This window comes from Vespula vulgaris, chromosome 1, assembly GCF_905475345.1.
Source record: "Vespula vulgaris chromosome 1, iyVesVulg1.1, whole genome shotgun sequence".
Taxonomy (NCBI): Eukaryota; Metazoa; Arthropoda; class Insecta; order Hymenoptera; family Vespidae; genus Vespula; species Vespula vulgaris.
In genome coordinates, this window is record NC_066586.1 from 7,163,433 (window position 1) to 7,188,954 (window position 25,522).

Here is a 25,522-nt window from a genome sequence, read left to right on the forward strand (position 1 = left end):
ACTTCGTACGTAACAATAATCGTATATTTATTGCTATCGATGCTTTACACCGTTGTAAAAAGTGTATACAAAGTGTCGTTTAAATTGAAGAGAGGAAATAGAGATGTAAAATCAAATGAATAATTCTGATCCCACAGTTACGGAGGACGCAAAGACAAATGGAATCATTGAATAACTTTATTAAAATACTAAGTAGTGATAACCGTGGTCTTCGAATAGATTATCATTTGTAAGCCGCAGCGAACGAAACATTTTCGATCCATTTGCGATATAGGAACGTAAGTAGAGACGATGATTGTACTTTCGCTCCATTATCCAATGTTGTATCCTATTCAGCTCTCTTGAATACTTCATCTCAAATCGTAGTGACGTATACCAGAATTAATAAATGCATCGAGTGCAATATATTTTAAAAAAATAAACGTTCGCGAGATCCATTTCATATCGATCTTGTAAATAATTCTGCACTCTTTCAATAACGATTGACTTACTTTATGAAAACAAATGCAATAATAGTGCGTTTAACATCAACGTCGCTCGATGGTCGCGCCTTTCAGGAATTTTGTCGTTCTCGGAATGTCTTTAAATCAGACACGTTAATCCTAGTTTTTGTTTTTTTTTTTTTTTAAATGTACATTGTCGTTCGAAGATGATATTCTTACTAAGATAACGTTTTAGTACAACGGAACGATTCGTAAAATACTTTGTTCTCACGGCTTGAGAAAATATAAAGTTCAGTGCCGTGAAATTGTTTAAGTATTCTTACTAATACTTTTGCAGTGATACATTCGTACTAATTACGAATTTTTTTGGCGAAGACTAAACTTACTGCAGTAAGTTTATGAAACATGATATGCCGATTTCCAAAGTAACTCTGATACGATGGAGCCTGATAAAAAGTTTTATCACTTTGTCCGCCTTTGTGTAGGCGCCACAGCCAATACGTAATCATTCAATCGCTACGGTTCTTTTGGACTTCTTTTCGTTTCATTTTTAATTTGATCTTATTCCAAGTCGAACATATTGCTTCAAGCTAGCACATGTACGAATTTTTTTTTTTTTTTTACATTTGTGTTTGACTTCCCCACACTCTCGAAATCGCAGTTCTCGTGAGTTTCTTTCCGATGGTTTGCACAATAAATCCTATTCTCTGCAATGCGTCGTGATCGAGGATCTTCCTTCCATCAAAGATATAAGCTGGCTTCATCATGTCGGTATAAATTCTTTTGTAATCGAGTTCCTGAAATATCAGCACAGATTAATGATATCAACTATTTTAAAATGTAAAAACGTAATTATTCCTATCTTACAATCGAATTATCATTCGCTATAATTATCCGAATAATATAACTCCGCGGTAATTAAACATATCTACACACGTGTAGATCGTAGAAAATATACTCACCATAAACTCGTCCCATTCCGTGCACAAAACGATTGCATGAGTATCTTTGGTAGCAGTATAAGCGTCCTTGTAAATACTGATACGATCTTTAACTCGTTTCGGATTAGTCGTTACACTCGGATGAGTCAAATCCTCTATAATCTGTATTTCTTCTACCTGAAAGAATCGAATGAAGTCTTTCATTTACAACGTACGTTCCGTACGAAAAACATTGTATAAGAAGGAATAATAAAAGAGAAAGATAATAAAAAAAAGTGAAATCAACCTTGGGATCGTAGATGTGTAAGACGGCACCTTCGTCGAGTAGAGTCTTGGCAACGTGAATGGCCGGTGACTCACGAGTATCACCGGTATTTTTTTTGAAAGCAAAACCTAACATGGCGATCCGTTTATCCGTGACAGTATTAAATAACGATTCGATTACTTTTGCAGAGAATCGTGACTTTTGGTACTCGTTCATGTCTATGACTTGTTGCCAATAAGCAGCAACTTCTGGCAAATTAAGACATTCACAAATGTACACCAAATTTAGAATGTCTTTTTGAAAACACGATCCACCAAAACCGACCGACGCATGAAGAAATTTGGAGCCTATCCTAGAATCAAGACCAACGGCTCGTGCCACCTCCGACACATCGGCACCCGTGGCCTCGCACACCGCCGACAGAGAATTTATGCTCGATATGCGCTGTGCCAGAAAAGCATTGGCTGCCTAAAATCGTAAACGATCCTAATGATCCAAGTTGTTTCGAAAACGTAAGCTTTTCTTTGTAAGTTTTCATAATGATCTTCTCGTATAAATGTATTTACTTTCTGTCCTGATTATTATTATTATTATTATTATTATTATTATTATTATTATTATTATTATTATTATTATTACCTGAGCTACAACATAAACAATGTCTTCTAAAATTAACTAATATTGTTTTATTCCTTTCATGTACTTAATTCTGTTCGATAGAAACTAGTTACTTCGTTCCGTTCCTCTCATGTACTTAATTCCATTCGACAGAAACTAGATACTTTACTACATGAGATGAGCGTAATAACGACTACTTTCTTTGCATACCAAATCAACGGCATTAACATAATGACGTACCAGCTTTGATAATTCCGAGCTCCAAGTATTAGTAGTTAAAATATTCTCTCTTGGTATCCAATGCTCATAGACTTTACACAATTCCTCGATAGCTGCTTGTCCTTCTGGTGAATCTTCACCACCGATCAATACACGATCAGCATTTACCAAATCTTCGATAGCAGTTCCTTCTGCTAAAAATTCTGGATTCGACAAAATCTAAAATAGTTTTTATTCGGTACAATACGATGTGCAAAAAATAAAAAGAAAAAAAAAAGTGAAAAGAAAAATACAAAAGAATTAATTATCAAATAGAATATATATTTTTACATTACCTGATACGAAACACCTGGTTTGTGATTAGCACGAAGGATGTTCATGATACTCTCGGCAGCTCTTACAGGTACTGTGCTCTTTTCGACAACAATTTTATCACTAGTTGCAATTTCTGCGATCATTCTAGCAGCACTCTCGACGTATTTCAAATCTGCCGCTCTTCCCTTTCCATTGCCGAACATTTTTGTCGGTGTATTTACCGAGATAAATATTAAGTCAGCTTCCATAATGGCGGTTTCGATATCGGTGGAAAAGAATAAATTTTCGCCGCGACATTTACGCACCACGTCATCTAATCCTGGCTCATAAATTGGTAACTTATCAGAGTTCCATTGTGCTATTCGTTCTTTACTCTTATCAACGACGGTTACTCGTATTTCGGGACATTTCAGGGCGATCACGCTGCACGTTGGACCACCGACGTATCCGGCGCCCATCCCGCAAATTTTTTTTATCGTCATCTTCTTTTATTACGCTCTTTCTTCCTACGAAAAATACATATATTTTTAATATTCTTATTTCATTTTATATACCGTAATAAAGAAATATTAATTATAATTTAGAAATATTTTATATCGTTATATATATATATATATATATATATATATATATATATATATATATATTATACACATATGATGTTATTATAGTATTAACTTCGACATTAAATATTCGATAACATAAAATCCAATTATTAATAAAAATTGATGCATAAAATATATACACTCATTTCTAAAGTTATCGAAATCAACTTTTAATACACTTAATTCTAAAAAAAATAAAGTTTTAATGTATAATACACGATTTTTTTTTTTTATGAAAAAAAAAAGAAAGAAAGAAAAAATCTCTTTGTACCGACGTTACTATTGAACTTTATACGTGTTTGTACTATTTTGAGAATATTATATACTTAAGAAATCTTTAAGCAATTTACTTTGATATTAAACTTTAAATAATGATAAAAATGATGACAAATGATTGTGTCAAGTGTAAAGTAAATCTACGTTTGATTCTTTTTCAATTTGATGACGTACGAACATCTTCCTGAGAAATACCGCACCTATACGGTATCAAATTGAAAAGACATAAATGTGAAAATATTGACAATCAAAAAATGTATTACCTCAGCTCGAAAATTTGAATAATGTTGAGATAATTAATGTTCCGTAATTAATTATTACTCCAAAACAAAATTATATCTGCCGACGAAGAGAATTTCTTTTTAATCATGCGAGTCTAGCTTCCAGTATATCACCATTAAATCAAAAAACTAAGAATTTTTCATGATGAGAGTATTCAAATAAATGATAAATTGTTCTCGTTTTTATTGTCTTGTTATCGACGTTCCTATCGTCTTGAATTTTAGCGTTTCACTAGTACTGTCACTGGTAAATCCTCTTCGCGTCACTACTAATCGTAAAATAGGACGCGTCTGAAGTATAAAATGCCATGTACGCATGCGCAGCTTACAACGTTGTCACATTTACCAGACTATATTGCTATTGGTCGAATCTATTGCAATGCAACCTTGGAAGCATATTTTTATTCCTTCCACACTCTCTCTCTCTTTCTTTCTCTCCTCTCTCTCTCTCTATACTTTATACTTCATGCAATTTTAGTTTTTTAGTACTTTTTTTTATCTGAAATAAAATGTAATTAAAAATATTTTGAATTTTACCATATCTACTGTCTATCGAAATAAATAATAATTAATAATTAATTATTGAGGTATAACTACGTATAACTAACATTGAAATAAAACATTATTGACAGAATTGACACATGATTGGCGTAATTATTATCCAATAAGATTCGTTTGAATGCTAGCTTTCAAATTTACATATACACAATACATGTGTGTGTATGTGTATACATATATATACGATATGACATATCTATTAACCAATTATAATGTCCTATAAAAGTGATATATATTTAATTTCTATCAATTTCAACATTCTGTTTTACCATAAATCGAAAAGCATAAAAGTTAAAATGAACCACCTAATTTTGTATTTTTGGTAAAAAATTAAATAGGTGAAACTTTGAGGAAGTTGCGTAACATCATACATTTGGTATTTTAACGACCAATTCATTATTCATTGGATATTTGAGAATATCCGGGAAGTTATTATCTTCGATCGATTATGTTTGATAAGGAAAAGGTAATAATTTAATGATCAACTAATTTGAATCGATCGAAAATTTATAATATATTTAATAAGAATTCATTTGATTTTCTTGTTTCTTTATACCGTATCTGAAGAAATAAATAAATGTATGTATGAATATATATACATATATATACATATGTATATATATGTATATATATATTATATATACAATGAAAATAATATCATAACAATTATTAAAATATCAAAGTAAAAATGGATATAATAGCACAAGGAATATTTTCTCAAATATATCTCCATTTCTTCGATATTTATAGAAGAACGTTCTACGTTCTGTTTGACACGTCCCTTATCGAGGATTTTCGGAAGTAAAAGGTACGTTCAGATGTGATATGAAGCACGTACGCATTCCAGTCTTAATTACACAGTTTTCATTCATTTAAAATTTATATAAATTTGAACTATCTTTTCAATTAGTCATGGATCAAAACATTCTAATTTTCAACGTCGTTGAAAAGAATTTTTTTTACTACGCTTTCAAAGTGTTCATGAAAATTTTTTGAAAGAAATTATCTTAATATATATATTAAGATCAATTTAAACCTTTCTTTGACTCATTGAAAAATCGCACGTATCACATTCGCTTCAGAGAAAATATAAAAGCAGCATGGAGTTCCCGCCGTTTTCTTTATTTCTACGTGACTCAACAACGAAGCAACAGCAGCAGTAGCAATAATAGTATCAAGTAGTACCAATAGTATCAAAATCAGTACGTACATTTGTTTAAGAAGAAAGAAAACTATAAGAAGGGATTTAGCTAGATTTTAAACTGCATCGAACAATTTTGTTTCATTGGCATTTATTATCACTTCGTTCACGTAATTTAATCTTCTAGTGAAAATTGCTTAATTAATTTTTATTTTTATTTGTTCCTTGACACAATCGAGGTAAGACAAATTTTAAATACATCATTTGTTAAAATAATTAATCGAGCATTATAATCTTATTCGTTGAAAGTATGAGAAGAAAAAATGATTTAACCAATGCAATTGAAGAAATATTAAATCGTGATATAAAGTGAGGTTAAATTACGTTTTTTATTTCACGTTTTATTCTTTTTTTACTTATAGATTTCAAAGAAATACATTTATTAATTTAACAAAAATTTTTTAATATATAATTTCTTCATATAATGTATGGTAGAAAAAGGACTTGTACATATATATATATATATATATATATATATTTATTATATCTAACATTCATAAATGTATATATATACATATATATACACACATTTATAGATACTTGGTATGTCCATTCGCATGATCCATACACGTACGTACTAATTAAGATCAATGATAATTGATAATCGTAACGTATATTAAAGATGTCAAATAATATTAAACTAAAATTGTTTAAAATCCACAATTTCATCCATTATTATACTTTATGACAATCGTGTATTCGCTTTTAATATTTCTAGAATATTGCCATCACGATAATACTATGATATAACATTCGATAATTAGATTTGTTAATGTATTATAACTCTGTGTTATAATTACGTCAATGACGTCAATGACGTAATTATAATATAGACTTTAAAAACTTTAAGAACATTGAGATGAACGATATATCGTTTGGTATTATATATTGCATTTATAATATTGTGAATGTTATGATATATTTTTAAAAATTACATTTTTATATAACAATTTTAGTTCATGACATTATACATGTAATAAGCTTATGTGAAAAACCTACATTAGTGGATTATGATCTTGTTCTTACAGTTGGGATAGATAACCAAAATGGATTCGAAAGAAGAAATAACGACGTTCGATGAATCTTTAAGTGATAGAATGCTGAGTCATGCCAGAAAAAATCCTTTTTTGATGGCTGGTACGTATAATCTATTAAACGATTTAATCTCGTGTCATAATGAATTTTTTTGACCTTTTTTGTCAACTTAATAATTCCAATTGCTTATATTCTTTTGTTTTAGGTTTTGCAACTTTGGTAGCAGCTTGTGCAGTAGGCGCTTATAAATTTAAACAACGAGGAAAAATGCCGGTATCTCTTTACCTTTTGCAATTTCGAGTTCTGGCACAAAGTTCAGTAATTGGTTGCATAACTATCGGAATGGCTTATCACATGTTCAATGAACATGTTTTACACAAAGGGAAAAAAGAATGATAAAAATTGTTTAGATAGAGTATTTATTTGTCAAGTTGCTAATATTGTACTAAAAAGTCGACAGATATTTCCCATTTCTTACAGTTAGTCTGAAATAGATGAAACAAAATGCTAAATGTGATACTACAATAGTATTATCATTAGATTTTGAATACTTTTGGCTGGTTCCAATAATGATATAATAGAAAAAATTATATTTTCTTGCACTTTTTCTTTCTTATAGATATAAATATTTATGCAATAGGAAGATATTACATTAAGTGTTTTATTTAGAAAGATCATTGTAGTAATAATACTCTTATATATGTATTATATGTTTAAACAATATGTTTGTAATAATGAACATGATATATATTATTTACATAAAGATAATTATTTATTTTATGATAAAATTTATCATACTTCATTATTATGATTGAATTTAAATTTACAGCATCTTATGATACTGTAAAATTAACAAAGTAAAAATTTAATAAATTATTTGATGTAATTTTGGCAAATAAAAAGATTTCATAACGCACACATTTATTTCATTTTAAGAACACAAAGTGAGGTTATATATAAAGAAATAATTAACATTCAGGTCTTCAAAATAAAATAATTTTAATTTTATATTTTGATATGTATCAAATTGAAGATCGATATCATAACAGATCTTCAATAAAAACGGGCAATGTATCATTTTAATAATTACCGCGTCAATATACTATGTATATATTAGCTTTCTCCTTGCACAAAAATGTGCTTAAGTAATTGATACTTGAAACTAATTTTAATTTGTTTAGAAAGAAAGACAATGTATGATGTATAATAGTACTATAATATGCTTAACTGTGCTGTAATAATTGTATGTTAAAATTATATAACTGACAAATTTTAAAGCAATTCATCGTCTTTCTTTTCGAAGTGTGTATGATTTCAGCAAGAGTCACTACCCGTTCCAAGAAAAAGAAAAGGAGAAAAAAGAAGAGAAAGAGATGGAAAGAAAGAAAAAAAGAGAAACCGAAAGGAACAAACTCGCTACAAAAAATAGAATTTAAATATTTGATCCGCGACTAGTAAATAGAAGAATAGTAAATAAATAATTTTTTATTTGATTTTATCGACCGCTAAGAAGATCTCTTTGTTAGTATATAAACAACTCATAATTTGTTTTTTTCTGTTATTATTATATGAATTTGTCTCTAATTATATATAGCGCCAATATTTAAGCTACTAGAGGGCGTTGATATATTAGATGGTATAACCTATATATATACTGAAGTTCCTGTAAATAAGCATTTGTATTTCAAAGTGTAAAGTTAACCTCTTTTCGTAAGGATATTTTTTTAAAGAATGTTAAGAGAAACTATATCAATAATTATAGTGTAATCGGTATTTATTAAGAAACACCGAAATAGTGTAATATAAATGAAATTGTCATTTGTATTTATCCAATTTCTCAGATGTATTCATTTGATTCAATTCCTTTCGGAGCCGTATCTTTATTACGAAGAATCGTATTTTTATTGACAAAGATATTTTGAATAAAGTTATATCTACTTTGTTTTTCATTTCCTTTAAATCTAACATTGAATACTGGAGAAATTGATCTTATTCTCTCATAAGAAGAATAAATATAAATTATTATTAGTTATTATTATATACTGTATATATTTCAAAATATATACAAATATATGTCACAGTAATATATAGAAGTATATATGACATATTATATATAATGTATAATTTAATTTGTGCCTAATGATAATACAAATATTTTTCAGTTACTTTTACTCTCCAAGTCTCTTCTGAAAATAGTACGTATTAATCGAAATGGATATTTGGGAATCTAGAGATAAGACTATAAAAAAGGAAATAATTAAAAAAGGCATTTATTCAAACAAACCTATAGAATGTTGTGAATGCCAGATTATAATACAAGATGTACATATTACTGGAATGAATGTTACGGATTTGAAAAATCAGCTTCAAACCGAAATTCTCGATGATACTGAAAAGACAATTAGGATAGGAGAAGCCAATTCTGAAATTGACAGAAAAATTGAAAGGGGAATACAGATGATGATGATCGCAGAGGAAAGTTTGTTTACCATATATATGTCTACCTTATCTAAGGAAGGAGAAAAAGTTATTGTTACTTTTAATGTAATTTTGAAGTATTTCACGCCTTTTAAAACAATTTGGAATTGGACTCCAGAAGAAAAATATGAGATTGCTTTAAAGTATAAAGAAGTTGGTGTAAAATTATTTAAAGAATCAAGACACATAGATGCATTTCATAAATTTAGCAAAGCTTGCAAAATTTTAATAACACTAGAACCAATACCTGATCTGGAATTGGATAAATCATTAGAAAAAAATATCAATTCATTGAGGATAATTTTATACAACAATTTAGCTGGATGTCATATGCTTAACAAGAATTATGAACATATAATTAAATTATGTAATAAAATTTTAGAAAAAGATGAAAATAACATTAAGGCTTTGTATAGACGTGGTGTAGCTTACGGTAAATTAAGAAATGTTGAAAATGCTGTTCCTGATTTGAAAAAAGTTATTACTTTAGAGCCTCATAATGCTGTTGCAAAAGAACAATTTCTCATTTATAATCAAAAATTGCAGGAAGCAAATCAGAAGTGTAAAGATATGATAAAGAGAATGTTTAAGACTTAAAAATTAAGTATCAAGTATCTTTAAATCATTGAAATAAAATTGTTTACAGATAATATATAGATAATATACAGAATAAATAGTTATTTTATAAATAGAAAAATACGCATTTATTTTACCCATAACAATGTTACACCACATTAGACGCATTTGTATTATTTATGTAGCTTGCAACAGTTCTCTACCTACATTTGTTATTCAATAGTTAAATATTATATATAGGTACAGTGAAATTTATTTTATATTGTATTAAAACACAATACTAGTACAAAAAGATTTGAAGGATGAATAATTGAGCGTTTAATATAATATAATTGTAATGTACATTTCCTTCTATTGTTCTGAATGATATCCTAGTATGAAAGCATTTAATAAATGAAATCATTTCAAGAACCGTTTTCATACACAATACGAAGATGAAACAAATGTACACAATTTCTTAAATGTGTATTTAATGAAATGCTTTATTGTAATCTTAAAAATTTCAAATTAGTTACTTTCTTATACTGTGAAAATGCTATTACAAATGTTTAATTAAACTTAAAATCTTGATAATCTTACAAAATGGCATAAACAGAAACAATGTCATTATTAACATGTAAATTCAACTTAATTCGTATAATTTACATATTAATTTTGGATTTCTCCATATGAATTAAAATACTTTACATTGAAATTATATACAAGAAGAACTTTTAGCGATTTTTTCTTTTAGGATAAATGTTATTGCTAATCTCCATGTATGTAGTAGACAGAGATATGTATACGGTACAGGCAACTTCAATGGCACCTTTTACAATGATGCATGAAAAATAATTTTACTGCTCGGTCATTAGATAATATTAATAAACAGTTATGTTCAGTTAAAATATTATAACTATTATTAAAATATAATCTAGATTTAATAGTATTAATCAACGCTAAATAGATATAGTAACACAAGTAGATAATTTGTATCCATTTATATCTGTATCTTCTTTTCTCCAGATTAAATATTTACAGAGGAATATTAAAGTTTTTCAAAAATAAACCACAATACAGAAAGTAACATATTAAACAAAGTTATAAGAAATATAATTCAAGGCAAATGTGAATGTTATTATCTGCAAGTTCAAATTACTTAAGATATAATCTCGCACTAAATTATTTCTTTAATTAATTACACATTACCATATGTATGTAATAAAGAACATAACAATAGAAAAAACTATTAATGTTGCCAAACCATTACAATTGTCCTTCTTGTTTGTAAAATATTATATGCTTTTATAATTTTATATAAATGACTGTTTGTGTTATAATAAATTTTTGGTTAATATATTCATGCCAAATTTTATGCTATGCCTGTCGTAAAAATACTAATTATACAGAATAAAATTAGTTCAACTCATGCATCATTTTTAATTATATCTAAACAAATACGAGAAAAACGCTCGAAAATTAAAATTGTTTACTACCAAATATATAAAATTAAATATAAAATATATTAATATTTATCTGGCAAGATAACTAAATTTTGATACATGCATACGATAAGTTTTATTATCCACAATTACTCAATGAATATTTATAATAGTCTATCGAATAAGAGACTATTTCTTGACACACTTTTGCACAGCATACAAATTCTATAAATATTTTATAAATCAAACAATGCTTCCTCGTAAAATTTGTTTGCTGAAGAATTAGAAAGATTGATAAAGATAATTCAAGCAATATTAAATATAATACAGAATTACATTAGGCATTTCACAAAAAATGATCACAGATATCTTTTTTACTACATTTTTCCGTATGAGCAATCTTGGAAATAAAGTCTATCATATACAATACATAATTTTTATCAATATTAATACCACATTGGCAACAATATTTATCTTATAATTAAGTTAGATAATACAATCTTACAGAACTTATAAACTCTCCCTGCAGATTATTATTCTGTCAAGTGACACAGTTAATATAGTCACATGTTACATCAATATGGCATGTATATCTCAGTTGCGTTGGTATAGTTGGACCATAACACATCTTTTAAATTTTAGAACATACAGAATACAAAATAATACCATCAATGAAAAATATTATAAGATTCCCACACAGTTTCTTTATTTTGGATCACGAGTATCATATTTATAATATAATAAACATAATTTTGTGTCATTGGATTCTCTATATAATGTACCATTATTACTATGGAAAAAAAAAAAAAAAATAAAATTCATGATCCATTAGAAACAAAAGGGGCTTGAATATCATATAGAATCAATAGTTAATAATAACAATTTGTGTTATTTATATTGTATTCGATAAAAAAATAATTAGAGTACATTATTAAGTTTCTGGCACAAACATAATGTGAACTAATTACACCAAATTTGTGGCAATAGAAAACTGTAAGTTTTTCCAAAAAGTGATATTCTAATTATAAAAATTATAAAAAGTATTTATTTCAATGTATTATAATTTAGGTTGTAGCGATTAAAAAAAATATGTCCAGACAGAAATATCTAATACGTTTGTATCATCGTAATCCTATTTACGCTTTTTCGAAGGCATTTTCATTTCACTAAAGCATTATTAATAAAGTTAACATTCCAGATACTAAAAATCTGAATTAGTCTATAATGACCTTACTACTTATCAATATAAGAGCTCAATTCTATAACAATGTAATAGTAATGATCATAGATAATACTAATAACTGGGATTTTCAATGATTTAACACTGATTTATAATCAGGATATACCATATATACATTCACAGTCATTTCAGATTAATCTATCAATTACAATCTTTTATTTTATAATCAAAAAAAAAAAGGAAACTATTCATGGCTTTACGTATACAGCAAAACATATCAGAAAATTTTGTTATGCCACTTATTGGTGTTAATTTACTGACGTATGCTTTCATGCATCTAAAATATCTGGAAATGGAGGGAATGATCATTATGATACTTTTGGTTTGCCATTGGCAGTGATAGTGGCGTTCATTGTCGTGTTTGTTGCCAATTCAGCAGCCTGCGCTACCACTGCTACAGAAACTGACCTCTTCACAATTTGTTGATAAAGTACTTTCATGAACTAAAGCAAAAGAAAAAAAAAAAAAAAGAAAATAGAATTAACTATACATAATAAATACAATAAAAAATAATACATTCATAATATTATCACAATAGAAACACTTTATATTAACAGTATCTTTAGTTAATAAAAATGTCAATATAATTTCTATTAGTAAATAGATTATACAAGCAATATCTTATGTTATGTATTTTATATTATGTATTTAACTAATAAAAGGCAAGATTATAGTTGAAGGAATGTGTATATATATAAGGTTTATACATTTAGACCTTATACAGACAATTCCCAAACAGCATACCTTTCAAAAGTGTCATCCTGTTAGCACTCAGCTTATAGGAAGGATAAAAGACAACAAAACTTATAATTAAGCTAAGAAAATTATTTCTGCAAACGGATATTTTTTGAAAAGCAAATAAGAAAATTAATAATGAAATTTAAACTAAAGCATAAGCAATAATAATTAATGATTGATACAATTTATTTATGCAAACTTAATTTGAATGTGAGATAAATGATGAATATAAAAAAGGAATAAAGCATAGGATCAGATATAGCGATGTTTACAAAGGTAGGTATATATAATTTTATAAGTGGGTATTGCAATCAAAGTTATAATAATGGGAAGGATTAGATATCTTAGTTTGTAAGTAAGATGAGCGCATAGCCAGGCCTGTTAAAATAAGAAATGGCGCGTATTAATGAGGATATGTATGGTAGTATGATTAGTATAAATGTAATAATACATAAGTGAGCAAATGTGTATATACAACACACGTAAATGCACGCACAATCCTTATGTATATGCTGTTGCTTATTGTACTATAAAAAATCTTTAAAATATGTAATAAACATTTTAATAATTTTCCCGTGCCTTAGTTATGTCCATACAATAAATTATTACAATAAAGTTTCAAATTCAGATTTGTTAACAAATTTATAATTTTCAAATTTAATGCAATATCACCAATAGTATGTAAAGTCAATGATAAAAATGAGTGTAAGTGGATATTATAATCTTTCCATGATTTTACGTATTTTTGTATGAATAGTAGCTCTCTATCGACAGAATCTCTATAGAAGTTAAAAATTTCAAATTTGCATGATACATATTTGAGATTAGATCTAAGACTCTAATCATAATTATTAAGTAAATAATATTAAGACTTACATTTTCCCATATAGCATTTGCTAGTTCATCTATTCGCGTACCCATTTGGTGGAATTCACCGCTGTACCTATAATAATTAATATTAGGATATATATATATAATATACAGATAAAAAATTTTGATACGACTTATACTTGCGAATATTAGAAAAATTATCAAATTTAACATACTTTATATATGCCCAAAACACGAACGTAAGTAATCCAACGCCCAAAATCACATTGCATGTATTTGCTATATTGTATAAACCAACTAGTCCAAATATACCAGATAAAATATACATAGTGACTGCTATCACGAGAAACACTGCAGGAGTTCGTGCTGCCTTAAAAATGTTTTTACTTTCATTGTGCGCTTTGAATTGAAGATAAGCTTCATCCATATCCTAGAATGGCATAGAAACAAAATTAATTACTTATGACAAATTTTCAATGACATCTTGATCTCTTTGTAATGAATTATAATAACACATATTTATAAGTACCTTCATTAATTTTTCCATGTACATCTGACTAAACTCATCTCCACCCATTTTTCGTTTATTTTGGAAATGATGTATAGCACTATCCATACACCGCTGATGTTCTGCATCTAAGAGGGCAGTTGGTAAAAACGGTTTGATTCCTCCACAAACACTTTCCATCGATTGTAAATATACATCTTTTGCCTCAGCTACAGCTGATAGATTATTAGCTTCCGCTGTCGCCTGAAGGAAAGAGAAAAAAAAAGAAATCAATTATATGATAATATTAAGGTATTTTGAATAATTAAAACTATATATACTTAATTTATAAATTATTGATTATACTTACAACAAGCATACTTTTTGGTTCTGGTAATTCGTCTCCTTTATAAATTTTTATATAACTTTTGAAATATTCAAGCAGATCTCTGGCTTTCACAACTTGGCCATCAATTTTTTTTGTAACTAAATTTTCTGGTGCTAATATCATCGGTATAAGAACTTTCAACTGTTCTTTAAACTCTGATTCAATTTCTGATAGTCTACCATCAAATTTGGGATTTGTGGCGATTTTCAAGCCTGGATGAGGCATAAGGAAGCATGATATATCCGAAAAACAAGATTTGATGTGCTTTCTTAAACTTTGTAATTCTGGATGTTGCTTATTAGATATTTCTAATCTTCTTTGCAATACTTTCTGCCCTCCTTCTGCACCATAATCAGCTTCATATGGATAACACCAATCTCTTACTAGGAACTGCAATCTTTGAAAGGGTGTACTTCCTGATTTTTCCAAAGCTAGTCTACCATATTCGGTGAAAAGTTGTAAATGTTGAAGATGATCTTCCTGAATATTCTGTGATAAATTGTAAATTTGTACAGAAGACAACATCGTACTTAATGCAAACACTGTAGCACAATCCCTAACAGTTGATTGACTATCAAAAGCACCTTGCGTATCCATTAGTATTATAGCAACTCTTTCTCCACTTGGTAAAGTTGCAGGAAAAATATGTGACCACATTAATATTCCTGTAGTATCTCTTTCGGAACCTCCTCTCCATGAGAATCCTTTTAAAGGCTCATCGTCTTTTCCCAACCAAGAATCAGAATTTTTTCCCTTACTGTACTATTATGTTTGCACATTTTGAAAAAGCAGTACATGTGCAAGTCATTCCATTTTCGACATAGCAAATATAAACATGAAACAAAAAGAGAGCATTTTTAAGGAAGATCTTCATAAACCATAATAAAAAAGATAAAAAAATATATATATATATTATATTAGAATAATACGACTACATATGTCAGTACCTTGTCATTCATATAACGAAGAAAAAAATCGAGTAGAAAACTTTTGCCTTTCCTGAATGCACCTGCCACAGACACGACAACAACACTTCTATCTTTTATGTCGTCGTGAAGTAGAATTTTGGATAATGCTTCTTCATCCAATTCAAAGGTATGATCAGGCTGCGCAAGTACCACTTGTACTGGATATCCAAATTCTGTTGTATTTTCATCTTGGGTGATCATAGATGCTGACTCTATGCGTTCTCTTCGTCCTAAGTAATCTGTATCACATAAGAAATATCAGAAAAATCGTACGGAACTATAAACCATAATAATTGTATAACATATTGCATATATTTCACACTTAATGATTTGTCACTAAAGTCAAAGAAATGATAATGGATACAATTAAGTCTTAAGTTGTTTATTACATTTTGACTGCATCAGCAATATCTAAAGAGAGATAATTCCAATAAACACCGTTTAAAAGAAAAATGTGATTATCACGGAATTTAAAGCTGCTATTAGTATCAAACGACCTTTGTCAATCGATCGCAAATATAATATATTCCACGAAAGATATATACGTATATGAATAATATCATGACAAGTCATTCAAGAGGAAGAGGGCAATAAAAGAAAAGAAAGGAGGGGATTAGATAAAGGTGAGAACAGAAATTAAACTCATCATCAAAATTTGTAGTAACTTTCTACTCGTGCATTTTTCAAGTAGCATAAAACCAACGTAAGATATTTTTACCGTGAATATATAGGGAGATTTAGGAAAAGATTTTGTAAAGCACGCGCGCTTTGCTTTATTCATATCGTAAGTATTCCGTAATTAAACTTCTGAGCGAATAAACGTGTAGTACGAGGACGAAAACTATGCAATTACACATAATTATTCATTTTGTATGATAACGTAGTTAAGAAGTTTGTATAATCTCATACCAGTACGGAATTGAAAGTAATGCAAAAAATCATGATAACGTATTTATCTTGTAATTTTACATAATTACTTATATTACATGTATATAAATAAAACAATAACAAAATAATATAAGAATCATTCGATCAAGATACACGATGATATACTCTATTTTTACTTTGCAGATAAAGTAAAAAAAATTTTTTTAACGGATTTCCATTCTCAATAATTTAAATGTCCTCTTTGCATACTATCTACGAGGAAACGACTGTTATTTTATTTCCCATTAACGTCAATACTATGCGAATCGTTAACACAAATTTAGCTCGTAATTATAAAATGTTAAATTTTTTATTTGCAATAAAAAAAAACTCACCAATTTTATCCATTGCTTGGAACTCCCGCGGTACAGGATTCACGTTCTCATCGAGAGTCGTCATCGAGATCTTTCCGCCTGAAAAAAAAGAAGAAAAAAAAATTTTCAAGATCTTTAATCACGAACGTCACTTTTTTTTTATGAAAAATTGATCTCGCCAAAACTTTGATCCGAACGAATAACAAATACAAAAACATTATATATATAGAGAGAGAGAGATAGAGATAGAGAGATAGAGAGAGAGAAAGGGAGAGAGAGAGAGAAAGAGAAAGAAAGAGAGAGAGACAAAAAGAGAGAGAAAAGAGCACGCGAACCGGAGAATCTAGCTGTCGGAACCAAAGAACTTTCCAAAATGAACGATTGTGGAAGAAACGTTGAAAACCTTTAGTAGAGTCAAGTTCCACGAGAGGCCCATCGTTGAGCCGAACTCGAGTTTTGCTTGTTTCCTCATGTTCCTTCCTATCTTTTATGACAATGGGAAGACGCGAAGATGCGTATCCTAGGTCGGAAGAAGGTGATTGATTGACTTTTGTTCTCGGTGGTCTCGTCGGTTCCCTCGATCTCAATCTCGAAATTTCGTCGAGTCGCTTCCGGCTCGGCGTGATGTGTTTCTTTTCGCTCATCTTCCTTCCGGTTTACATTCGGCGAAGGGTGGACAGAAGAAAAAAGAAGAAGAACAGTCGAGATTTGCGCGATAATCAAAGACGCAATTAGATAGCACTGTTGTGTAGGAATATGTACGGTGCACGCACAATCGGGCACTAACAAGTCGCGCGAAGGAAGACCAGAAATATCCTGGTAGGCAGTGGTGGAGGTGCTCGGAGCTACTCGTCCGCGAGTAGCGCGAAGGAGTTTGGGAGTTGGCAGCATCCCATAGTCGTCGATTTGCGTCTACATACATAATACGCGTATACGTCGTAACAAGTAAGACGTCAACGTGTTCAACTTATACGCTCTTCGAAGTTACGCTTTTTTCTTTCTCTCTCGACAGTTTTTACTTTATTACTAAATTTACAAAACTGGTTCCACCAACCGAGAAAGAATCGACGGAAGGAAACCGAAAAATTCTTAATCGCGTGATATCATCCCGTAAGATAGTCAATTTATAAAAAGGAGAGACCGGAGGATTTAGTGGTTTCAGATGGAAAACGTAAGATGATCCCTACTACTAGCTAACGTTATTTCGAATAAAATTCGCTGACCGTTTGGAATGCTATGTCCTTTTTTTTTTGTTCTTTCGACGATGATCTATGATAAAAACGATGATCTTACGATATTTTCATATAGAAAATACGATATCATCGTAAAAACAATCACGTTTTTATTTGATTATTTAATGGACGAATAAAAAAAAGAAAAATGTAGAGGCATGAACAATATACCTTTCTATTCTATTATTGTAACTAGTTAATATATGTATATTGTGACAAAAAAAGAGGTGAAAAGCGTAGGATTATTTGGCGAATTGGCATCGTTTCATAGTCGATAAATAGCAGAGAAATCTTGTTAACTCTCGGTCGCAGTGCTTAAGTTCGTGGTTGATTTCGCGATCAGCAAAACGGCTATTGAACGCACGTAAGTACGATTCGTTCGCCAAAGGCTTTTTTTATTTTATTATTCACGCGATTATTAACGGTATTTGGCGAAAACTAAAATAGAGAATAGTATTTAATTTTTATTTGTAATGGAGAAAGAATTAAAAATAATTTATGAAAAGTAATCGATGCGATTAGAAAGAAAAAGAACACGTTTCCTCATTGTCATTCTCAACCTTTGGACTCACTTGACCTCTAGACTTTTATATCGTGCCGGTTTTTTACGAACGATACACGACCGACTGACGTTACGTAGTTTTTCTTGTATTTAAATGACAGGTAGGAAAGAACTTACGAGTCTGAAATTAATTACAATACGTGGAAAAGGAAAAAGATTTAAAAGATTTGAAACGATCGCAGAAGAAGAAGAAGAAAATGTCATTTAAAGCAAATTATATAGATCCATATATCTAAGAGTAGAGAAAATTTAACATTTATTATTGCTATTACGGAAGGAAGATAAATGTTTCTCAGTATTAAAAAGTCGGATGAATAAGATTTGAACGAATGAAATTTAAAATCGTTCTACGGTACGTTGGAAGAGAGTAAATCGCGAACAACGATCACGAGTCCGTGACGCGCAAGGGATATTACGATGCGATCTTATGGCCCGTTTTCCCACGCTTATATTTATTTGAAAAAGTAAGTCGACGTTTGCTCTCTTTTTTTTTTCTATCCTTTTTTTTTCTCCGAGCAAATATTTTAAGGCTGCAGGCGGACCGTAGTTGCCGGTAACTATTAGATGCAAGAGAATGTACGAGAGCGTGTACACGCTTGATCATGCAAGATCGTTGACGATCACGAAAACACGAGCTATTACACAAGCGATTCGTTTGGTCGTCGACTTAATCGTCGATGATAGTTCGACAGTACGTATACAGTCTAAGTTTTACCACGAAAGAAAAGGAGCTCGAAAGGAACTCAGGATTGAACGGAGAAGAAGAGAAACGAGAACGTTCCTCGATCGATCCAGTTAAAATTATTATATTTTCTTCCACAGGCATCTCCACAGTCATTAATCTTAACTACGAAGCTATCCACCGTTGAGTTTATTTATATATATCTAACAATATAGAAGTAGAGCGTAATCGCGATTCCTAAAGTTTGCGAGATTCGATTGCGAGTTCTCGAGCTAAGAGAAATTTTCTACTTTTGTCTCTTACACGATGTAATATTTCCTATAATCGTATCGTATAATACACGCATGCACACACACCCACACGCATACACACAAAAACTTCCATGCTAAATCGAACGGCGTTAGCGAGATAATTATAATCTGTCTACCGATCGTCTAAGATAAGTTTTATTTAAGGCCGAATTACTTCAACGTGTTCTAGTAATAGCTTTTTATACTCACGTTTCATGTATTCGTAATTATACAAAATATGTATCGTTTCTACGTAAGAGTTCGGAGAGCCCGTGCAAACTACGCAAATATTTATACGGAGTAAGTGTGTTTGATAGGACGCGTATCCTATGTTGATTCGTTATTTGCATACTACACTCTGTTTACACTTACTATAACTCTATCGAAACGTTAATTAATTCGGTTCAACATTAAGCAAAATGTCATTAGAACGAAATTCATGGCTGATTGCGCTATTTTGTATTGCTGAAAACGATGGAAAGAAGAAAAAAAGAGCAAAAAGAAAAAAGAAAAAAAGAAAAAGAAAAGTGAAAAAAAGATCGCAACGCCTTATGGTATGCCACCAAAGAGATTTTAGTCGTATCGCGTTAAAACGGGATTGCGAGAGTTAGAATGGTAAAAATATGGTCGTCTCCGAAACATTGACAAAAGCAGGATTTAGAGAGATCGCGTAGGACGATGGTCGCGTCTACAAAACGTATCCGCACGGGCCCATAACGTATTCGTTTTTATTTTACGATGTGGCTTTTTGGTGCCATACTTTGAAACTTTGAATGGGTGAAATATTGCTCTGCGTTTCCGGTTAAAATTTCTTCATAGATTCATTGCGATATCTCGCAAAAACCGATATTACTCGCGATTAAAAGTTTTAAAACGACATCAATAGGATGCCGACGGCAACTTCGATATAGAAGCACACGAAAATCGTCCTTTTTAATCGACTCGCTGGACTGGCAATTACCGTCGTTCGATTGATTAGCTTGGAATTCATTTGATCGAATAGTACAAGCTTAATTAGGAAGGAAATATGCGAGAATCGAAAGCGATTGTATCGTCGGTACATATACGCATTGTTGCGAATATTGAAGCGAAAAGAGAAATTTATTACGTATTAAACTATTTGTAGACACGCTATCTTTTTTTTTTTCTGCGATCGTTGTCGCATCCTAGAAATGTAAACAATCGAACAAGATCCGTTATGCTCTTATTACGATGGAAATTTACGACTACAATATTTTCTCGCGCGAGTTGTTTTCTTCGTCTTTTTTATGACCGCGTAAAACGAAATTTTTGCTTGTAAATAGCAACAATTGTAGGTTAACGACGTTAACGAGAAAAATGGGCGCAAAAGTAACGTTAGATAGCTTTCAAACGAGCCTTTGTTTGACGCTACGCCTACCGTTGTAGAAGTAATATGCTGTTTTGTCGAGGTAACATTTTTTCCCCAAAGGAGTCAACATCCAAACTCATTAAACTATATTTTGCGATTGAAATTTCTTTTACGTATTACAAGATCTTAGTTATCCTTCGTGGAAAGAGAATTATATCGTATCCTGCGATATCTAACTAACGCTCGTGTGAAAATAGCCTTAGACTTTTATTGAACTGCAATATATACAAACTAATAAACTTCTTCGATACGAAACATTTCTTTTCCCAAATCGATGAAAAACAATGTTTACAATATCTCAGAAATATTCATACATAGGCTGCCTGATCTTATTATTGTATTTATGTCTGAAAATGGAGAAATATTTACGGTTACCTTTATAATGTATCATTGCCAAATTTATTATTCCTCGATTACTCGATATTAGTCTCTCTAATAACATCTCTTCGCATAGCTATAACAGAAAAGAGAAATTTGTCGTACGGTCGTAGCTCGATACGCTTTAGACATGTATTGCTAGCTATTGTTTCCTCTTTTCTCCTTTTTTCTCTCTTTCTCTTTCTCATTCCCTTTTTCCCAACATCGACAGAGCACAACGGGTAACAATAAACTATCGAGAAACGAAGTCGACTCGTTTTCACTCGATACACAACGCGTAACGCTAGCGACACTATTCAATAAAACACACGCCATGCGCTACGATCAAAATAGGTATGCCAATATGCGAGTCTCATTTCCTATACGAAATACGGACATGTATATATACCTATGCAAGCATGTATGTATGTTTGTTTGTACCTACGACGATCGGTCGTGTTCCATCGGCTTTGAAACCGCGATCACCCTTTCCACCCTTCTCTCATTGTCGTAGCTTTCGTTTAATTTGAAACGATATTACGCGACTACCCTTGCGGACCTACATCTGATAATTCCGTGTTAGTATTTCGCAACTGTACCGTACTCGCATCGTGAATATTCTTTCTTTCTTTCTTTCTTTTCTCTTACGCGAGTACACACCACACAATACATGCATATATAAAATGTACGCGCATGTGTTGTGTACACAATTCCATAATATTTATCCAACCCACACAGAGAATTAGTATGAGCTAATTAAAGGCGATACACGTCCGAAAAGATAAGAGGACGTAATACACGATCCTTCTCTCCCTTTCCCTCACTTTCATCCTTTTTCTTTTTCTTTCGCGATACTTGATAACGTCTCTTCCCTTTTCACTACTACCACAAGCAACCCTATGTATTTATCTCTCTCTCTCTCTCTCTCTCTCTCTCTCTCTCTCTCTCTCTCTCTCTCTCTGACGAGTTAATACTCCTCGTCCCTTTGATATTTTACATTCTAAAAATTAGATTACGTGCCACGTACGCGTTCTCTAAGTAAAGATGGTATAAGAATTCAACGAGAATTTTCTTCTCTCTTTCTTTTTTTTAATCCTTTGCTATTTACGTACGCAGGAGAAAATAGCAAAATAATTTTTGATTCGGACGAATCGTACGTTACGAACTCGATTTATATTGAAAACGAAGTCGGAGAAAGTTCGATGTTCGAGAATAATTTCGTATCGGTAGTTGAAATTTATTCGGAATAGTAAATTTCCGTTCGACTGGGAGAAAGCGTTTAATGCCTCTTTCTCGAATTAATCCTACGTACTTTAATCCAACGTTTTTACGGAAACATCGAGATAAATATTTTAATTCCAGGGATTGGATATTTTTATGTAGATATTTGTCTTTCTCTGCTCTCTCTCTCTTTATCTTTTTTCTTTTTTTGAAAATAATGCACTTTTGGACGCGAAAATAAAAAGAATTCCTTTGAGTATTTTTTAATCTTTCGACTGTAGTTTGCCAGTGGTGAAACGAAATATTAAAAACGACTTTTTCAAATCGTTCTTTGAAAAATTTTGTCTCGTAACATGTTAAACGTCGAATAATATGACGCGAATGAGATTCTATATTCGCATGATTAATTACAACAGTATTCAGCGTTTGCCAAAACGTTATTACCAACTGAATATGGCTTTCAATACTGAAATAACCAGTTTTCCTCGAATCCTGACAGGTCGTTGCGAAATAAAAACGAATTTCGATCGTCGATACTCGCGAGGTTTCATTGGAAAAATTGTCTCGAGAACGCTCGCTAGTTGTATTATTGTTAGTTGTTACGTAAACGCATCGAAGAAAACGAAACTCACGGAGTAACAGCTTTTAAGAACGTTTTTACAATTTCAAATATATCGTTCGGACGAAGGCTCTTCTTAAATGACGTTTCGGAAAAACAATATAATTTTGTATCCAAAGGTTTGCAAAGAGAGATAGAGAAAAACGGCAAGAAAGAACAAAACATTCTTTAAAGTTTGATATGCGTATATATTACGTATATATGTTAGTATAAGCACGTTTGTAAATTCGCTGAGTAATCGAGGAAAAGGCCTTGAAGACTCGAACGAGAGTAAAACGGTTCAAAGTTCCCTCGCTGGAAACGCGATAATAACGTTTTTGGTCGTGCGAGGGCAGCACTTACGAGCCATGCCTCCGAGATACGTCACTTTTGACACAATCTCCGTTCATTCCTCACATTCTTACGTGCGAGTAGAGCCACGAAATATCTATTTTTATACGTCGTTATGTCAATGGTTACGAAGAAGTTGAAATTATACATGGAGTAGGCTGATATAAAGACAGAGATCGTGTCGTATAAAAGCACATTATAACCTCCAAAATAACATGCATGTTACTCATCGTAGACTTTTCTTTCGATCTTTCTCAGCGTTCACTTTAAAGTTATTATTACATTAAATTACTATACGACCTTAGAATATGTCGATTAATTCGAACGTTGAGCTGTTTCTTGAGAGGAGAAAAAAATAACGTGTACGTTACCGAGGAATGACGAGCGAGATCAAAACGTATCGATGTATTACGATCGAATCGAAAGAACAAAGCTTATGTCTTACGTCGTCGTCGTCGTCGTCGTCATCGTCGTTGTCGTCGTCGTCGTCGTCGTCGAATACTTTCATAAGAGCTCGCATCGAAAACAACAAAATATAGGAAGAGACGATACGACGTTAGAAACGCGAAAATATCTTACTATCGAGATGACGAAATGTCAAAAAGCCATGACACGGATTACATCTGCTAGACGCGGAGATGCGCGTGTTTTGCTCGTTTCTTCATCGTTCGTCTCTCGCTCGAGCTCGTGCGTTCGAAATCTAGCTCGACGTTGTCAAATAACCGCGAGAAATACTGATAATACTTACCAACATACGAGAGCCCGTGATTGCCAGTCTGTTTACGTTGTCCAGCGTCCGCCATATTGAGATACGAATGTCGTCATTTCCGTTGTCGCGCGCACCTTCCTCACTGTTATAGCCAGTCAGTCTTTACTACAAGAGCGGGTTCGAACGACGAGATTTAGTTGGCCGACAATCGTTTGTTATTGCATTCGAAGAGGTGAGACACGTCGGTGACCACACCAAACAAGCTTTTTATGATACTAACCGAAACAAGCTCGTCGATAGATACACTTGAAGGAAAACAAAAGAGAGATGGGATAATTAAAAAGATAAGATAAAATAATTGAAAAATTGAGGTTAGTATCGGTAAACGAATACGAGACTATTGAACGTAAAGATTCGTGAATATCTTTACCTGAATACGAGGTAATTTACGTGATATAATATTCACTCGAGACAGAGAAACTATCTTAATTTTGAAACGAGCACAATTTTCGAACAACGAACTTAAAAACGTCCAAAACGGGAGGAGAACTCGAACTGAACCATCGAAGGTGAGCCAACGTCTCGACGTATCCGTTAGATGGATTTTCAAGGGAAATGAAACAAAAGACGAACGAAACATCGAAATTGGCGCGCGCGGCCGTACTCGAGTAAGTTCGTCGTCGATCGTGTGTGGTCGGTGTCTCGTCGGAGTTCGGTGGAGAAGCGCGCGCGGCACTACTTTCACCGGCGTACGTGATTCGAGGTCGGTGGTGGTACGGTCGCAGATCCCCCATGGTGGATGCTGGGCCGCGGCGGTGCATCGTTTCGTGCGCGAATTCTGCACTCGTTTTAGGAGGGAAACCATTGCTAAAGCAAGTGTCGTTGCGAGTACAAAGAGGGTAAAGCTCGGGGATACGAAAAAAGACGAGATAAGAGGAGAGGAAAGGGGCGGCTTCGAAAGAAGTAATAAAAGTTGGTGTCTCGCGGCCGGATGACACGGTGGAT

At 31.6% G+C, this 25,522-nt stretch overlaps 5 protein-coding genes across 18 annotated transcripts in view; 3 read left to right on the plus strand and 2 right to left on the minus strand.

Annotated features, from left to right (window-relative positions):
- Window positions 1-10: 10 nt before the first annotated feature.
- LOC127062595 (UDP-glucose 6-dehydrogenase) lies at window positions 11-4,246 on the minus strand. The gene is made up of 6 exons (XM_050991102.1): window positions 3,946-4,246; window positions 2,822-3,307; window positions 2,508-2,705; window positions 1,671-2,117; window positions 1,406-1,561; window positions 11-1,240 (listed from the first exon to the last, which is right to left on the minus strand). The coding sequence occupies exons 2-6, from the start codon at window positions 3,281-3,283 to the stop codon at window positions 1,064-1,066; spliced, it is 1,440 nt and encodes a 479-aa protein (XP_050847059.1). The 5' UTR covers window positions 3,284-3,307; window positions 3,946-4,246; the 3' UTR covers window positions 11-1,063.
- Window positions 4,247-5,589: 1,343 nt separating this feature from the next.
- LOC127062635 (HIG1 domain family member 1A, mitochondrial-like) lies at window positions 5,590-7,673 on the plus strand. 3 transcript variants are annotated; one of them, XM_050991221.1, is made up of 3 exons: window positions 5,590-5,723; window positions 6,751-6,859; window positions 6,963-7,673. In XM_050991221.1, exons 2-3 carry the CDS (start codon window positions 6,769-6,771, stop codon window positions 7,151-7,153), a joined length of 282 nt encoding a protein of 93 aa, XP_050847178.1. In that variant the 5' UTR covers window positions 5,590-5,723; window positions 6,751-6,768; the 3' UTR covers window positions 7,154-7,673. The 3 variants fall into 3 exon arrangements, with proteins under 3 accessions (XP_050847178.1, XP_050847167.1, XP_050847186.1); XM_050991210.1 differs by lacking the exon at window positions 5,590-5,723 and adding an exon at window positions 5,730-5,901; XM_050991229.1 differs by lacking the exon at window positions 5,590-5,723 and adding an exon at window positions 6,259-6,292.
- A 724-nt stretch (window positions 7,674-8,397) lies between these two features.
- LOC127062604 (peptidyl-prolyl cis-trans isomerase FKBP4-like) lies at window positions 8,398-9,932 on the plus strand. 7 transcript variants are annotated; one of them, XM_050991162.1, is made up of 3 exons: window positions 8,416-8,850; window positions 8,920-8,952; window positions 9,048-9,932. In XM_050991162.1, the coding sequence occupies exon 3, from the start codon at window positions 9,095-9,097 to the stop codon at window positions 9,830-9,832; it is 738 nt and encodes a 245-aa protein (XP_050847119.1). In that variant the 5' UTR covers window positions 8,416-8,850; window positions 8,920-8,952; window positions 9,048-9,094; the 3' UTR covers window positions 9,833-9,932. The 7 variants fall into 7 exon arrangements, with proteins under 7 accessions (XP_050847111.1, XP_050847102.1, XP_050847119.1 ...); XM_050991171.1 differs by having other exon boundaries at window positions 8,470-8,554; XM_050991154.1 differs by having other exon boundaries at window positions 8,398-8,467; window positions 8,920-9,932.
- On the minus strand, window positions 9,913-25,096 carry LOC127062546 (atlastin). Of its 6 annotated transcripts, none has more exons than XM_050991020.1 (9): window positions 24,948-25,096; window positions 24,557-24,822; window positions 17,147-17,224; window positions 15,864-16,123; window positions 14,899-15,678; window positions 14,571-14,792; window positions 14,257-14,471; window positions 14,087-14,153; window positions 9,913-12,915 (listed from the first exon to the last, which is right to left on the minus strand). In XM_050991020.1, exons 2-9 carry the CDS (start codon window positions 24,609-24,611, stop codon window positions 12,781-12,783), a joined length of 1,812 nt encoding a protein of 603 aa, XP_050846977.1. In that variant the 5' UTR covers window positions 24,612-24,822; window positions 24,948-25,096; the 3' UTR covers window positions 9,913-12,780. The 6 variants fall into 6 exon arrangements, with proteins under 6 accessions (XP_050846977.1, XP_050846968.1, XP_050846974.1 ...); XM_050991011.1 differs by lacking the exons at window positions 24,557-24,822; window positions 24,948-25,096 and adding exons at window positions 13,217-13,247; window positions 17,529-17,901; XM_050991017.1 differs by lacking the exons at window positions 24,557-24,822; window positions 24,948-25,096 and adding an exon at window positions 21,657-21,946.
- Window positions 18,196-25,522, plus strand: part of LOC127062484 (uncharacterized) — a 313,355-nt gene continuing 306,028 nt past the window's right edge. Inside the window, exon 1 of the mRNA XM_050990814.1 lies at window positions 18,196-18,296. The gene's annotated coding sequence lies outside the window, so the exon portion shown is untranslated. The remainder of the gene's footprint in view (window positions 18,297-25,522) is intronic.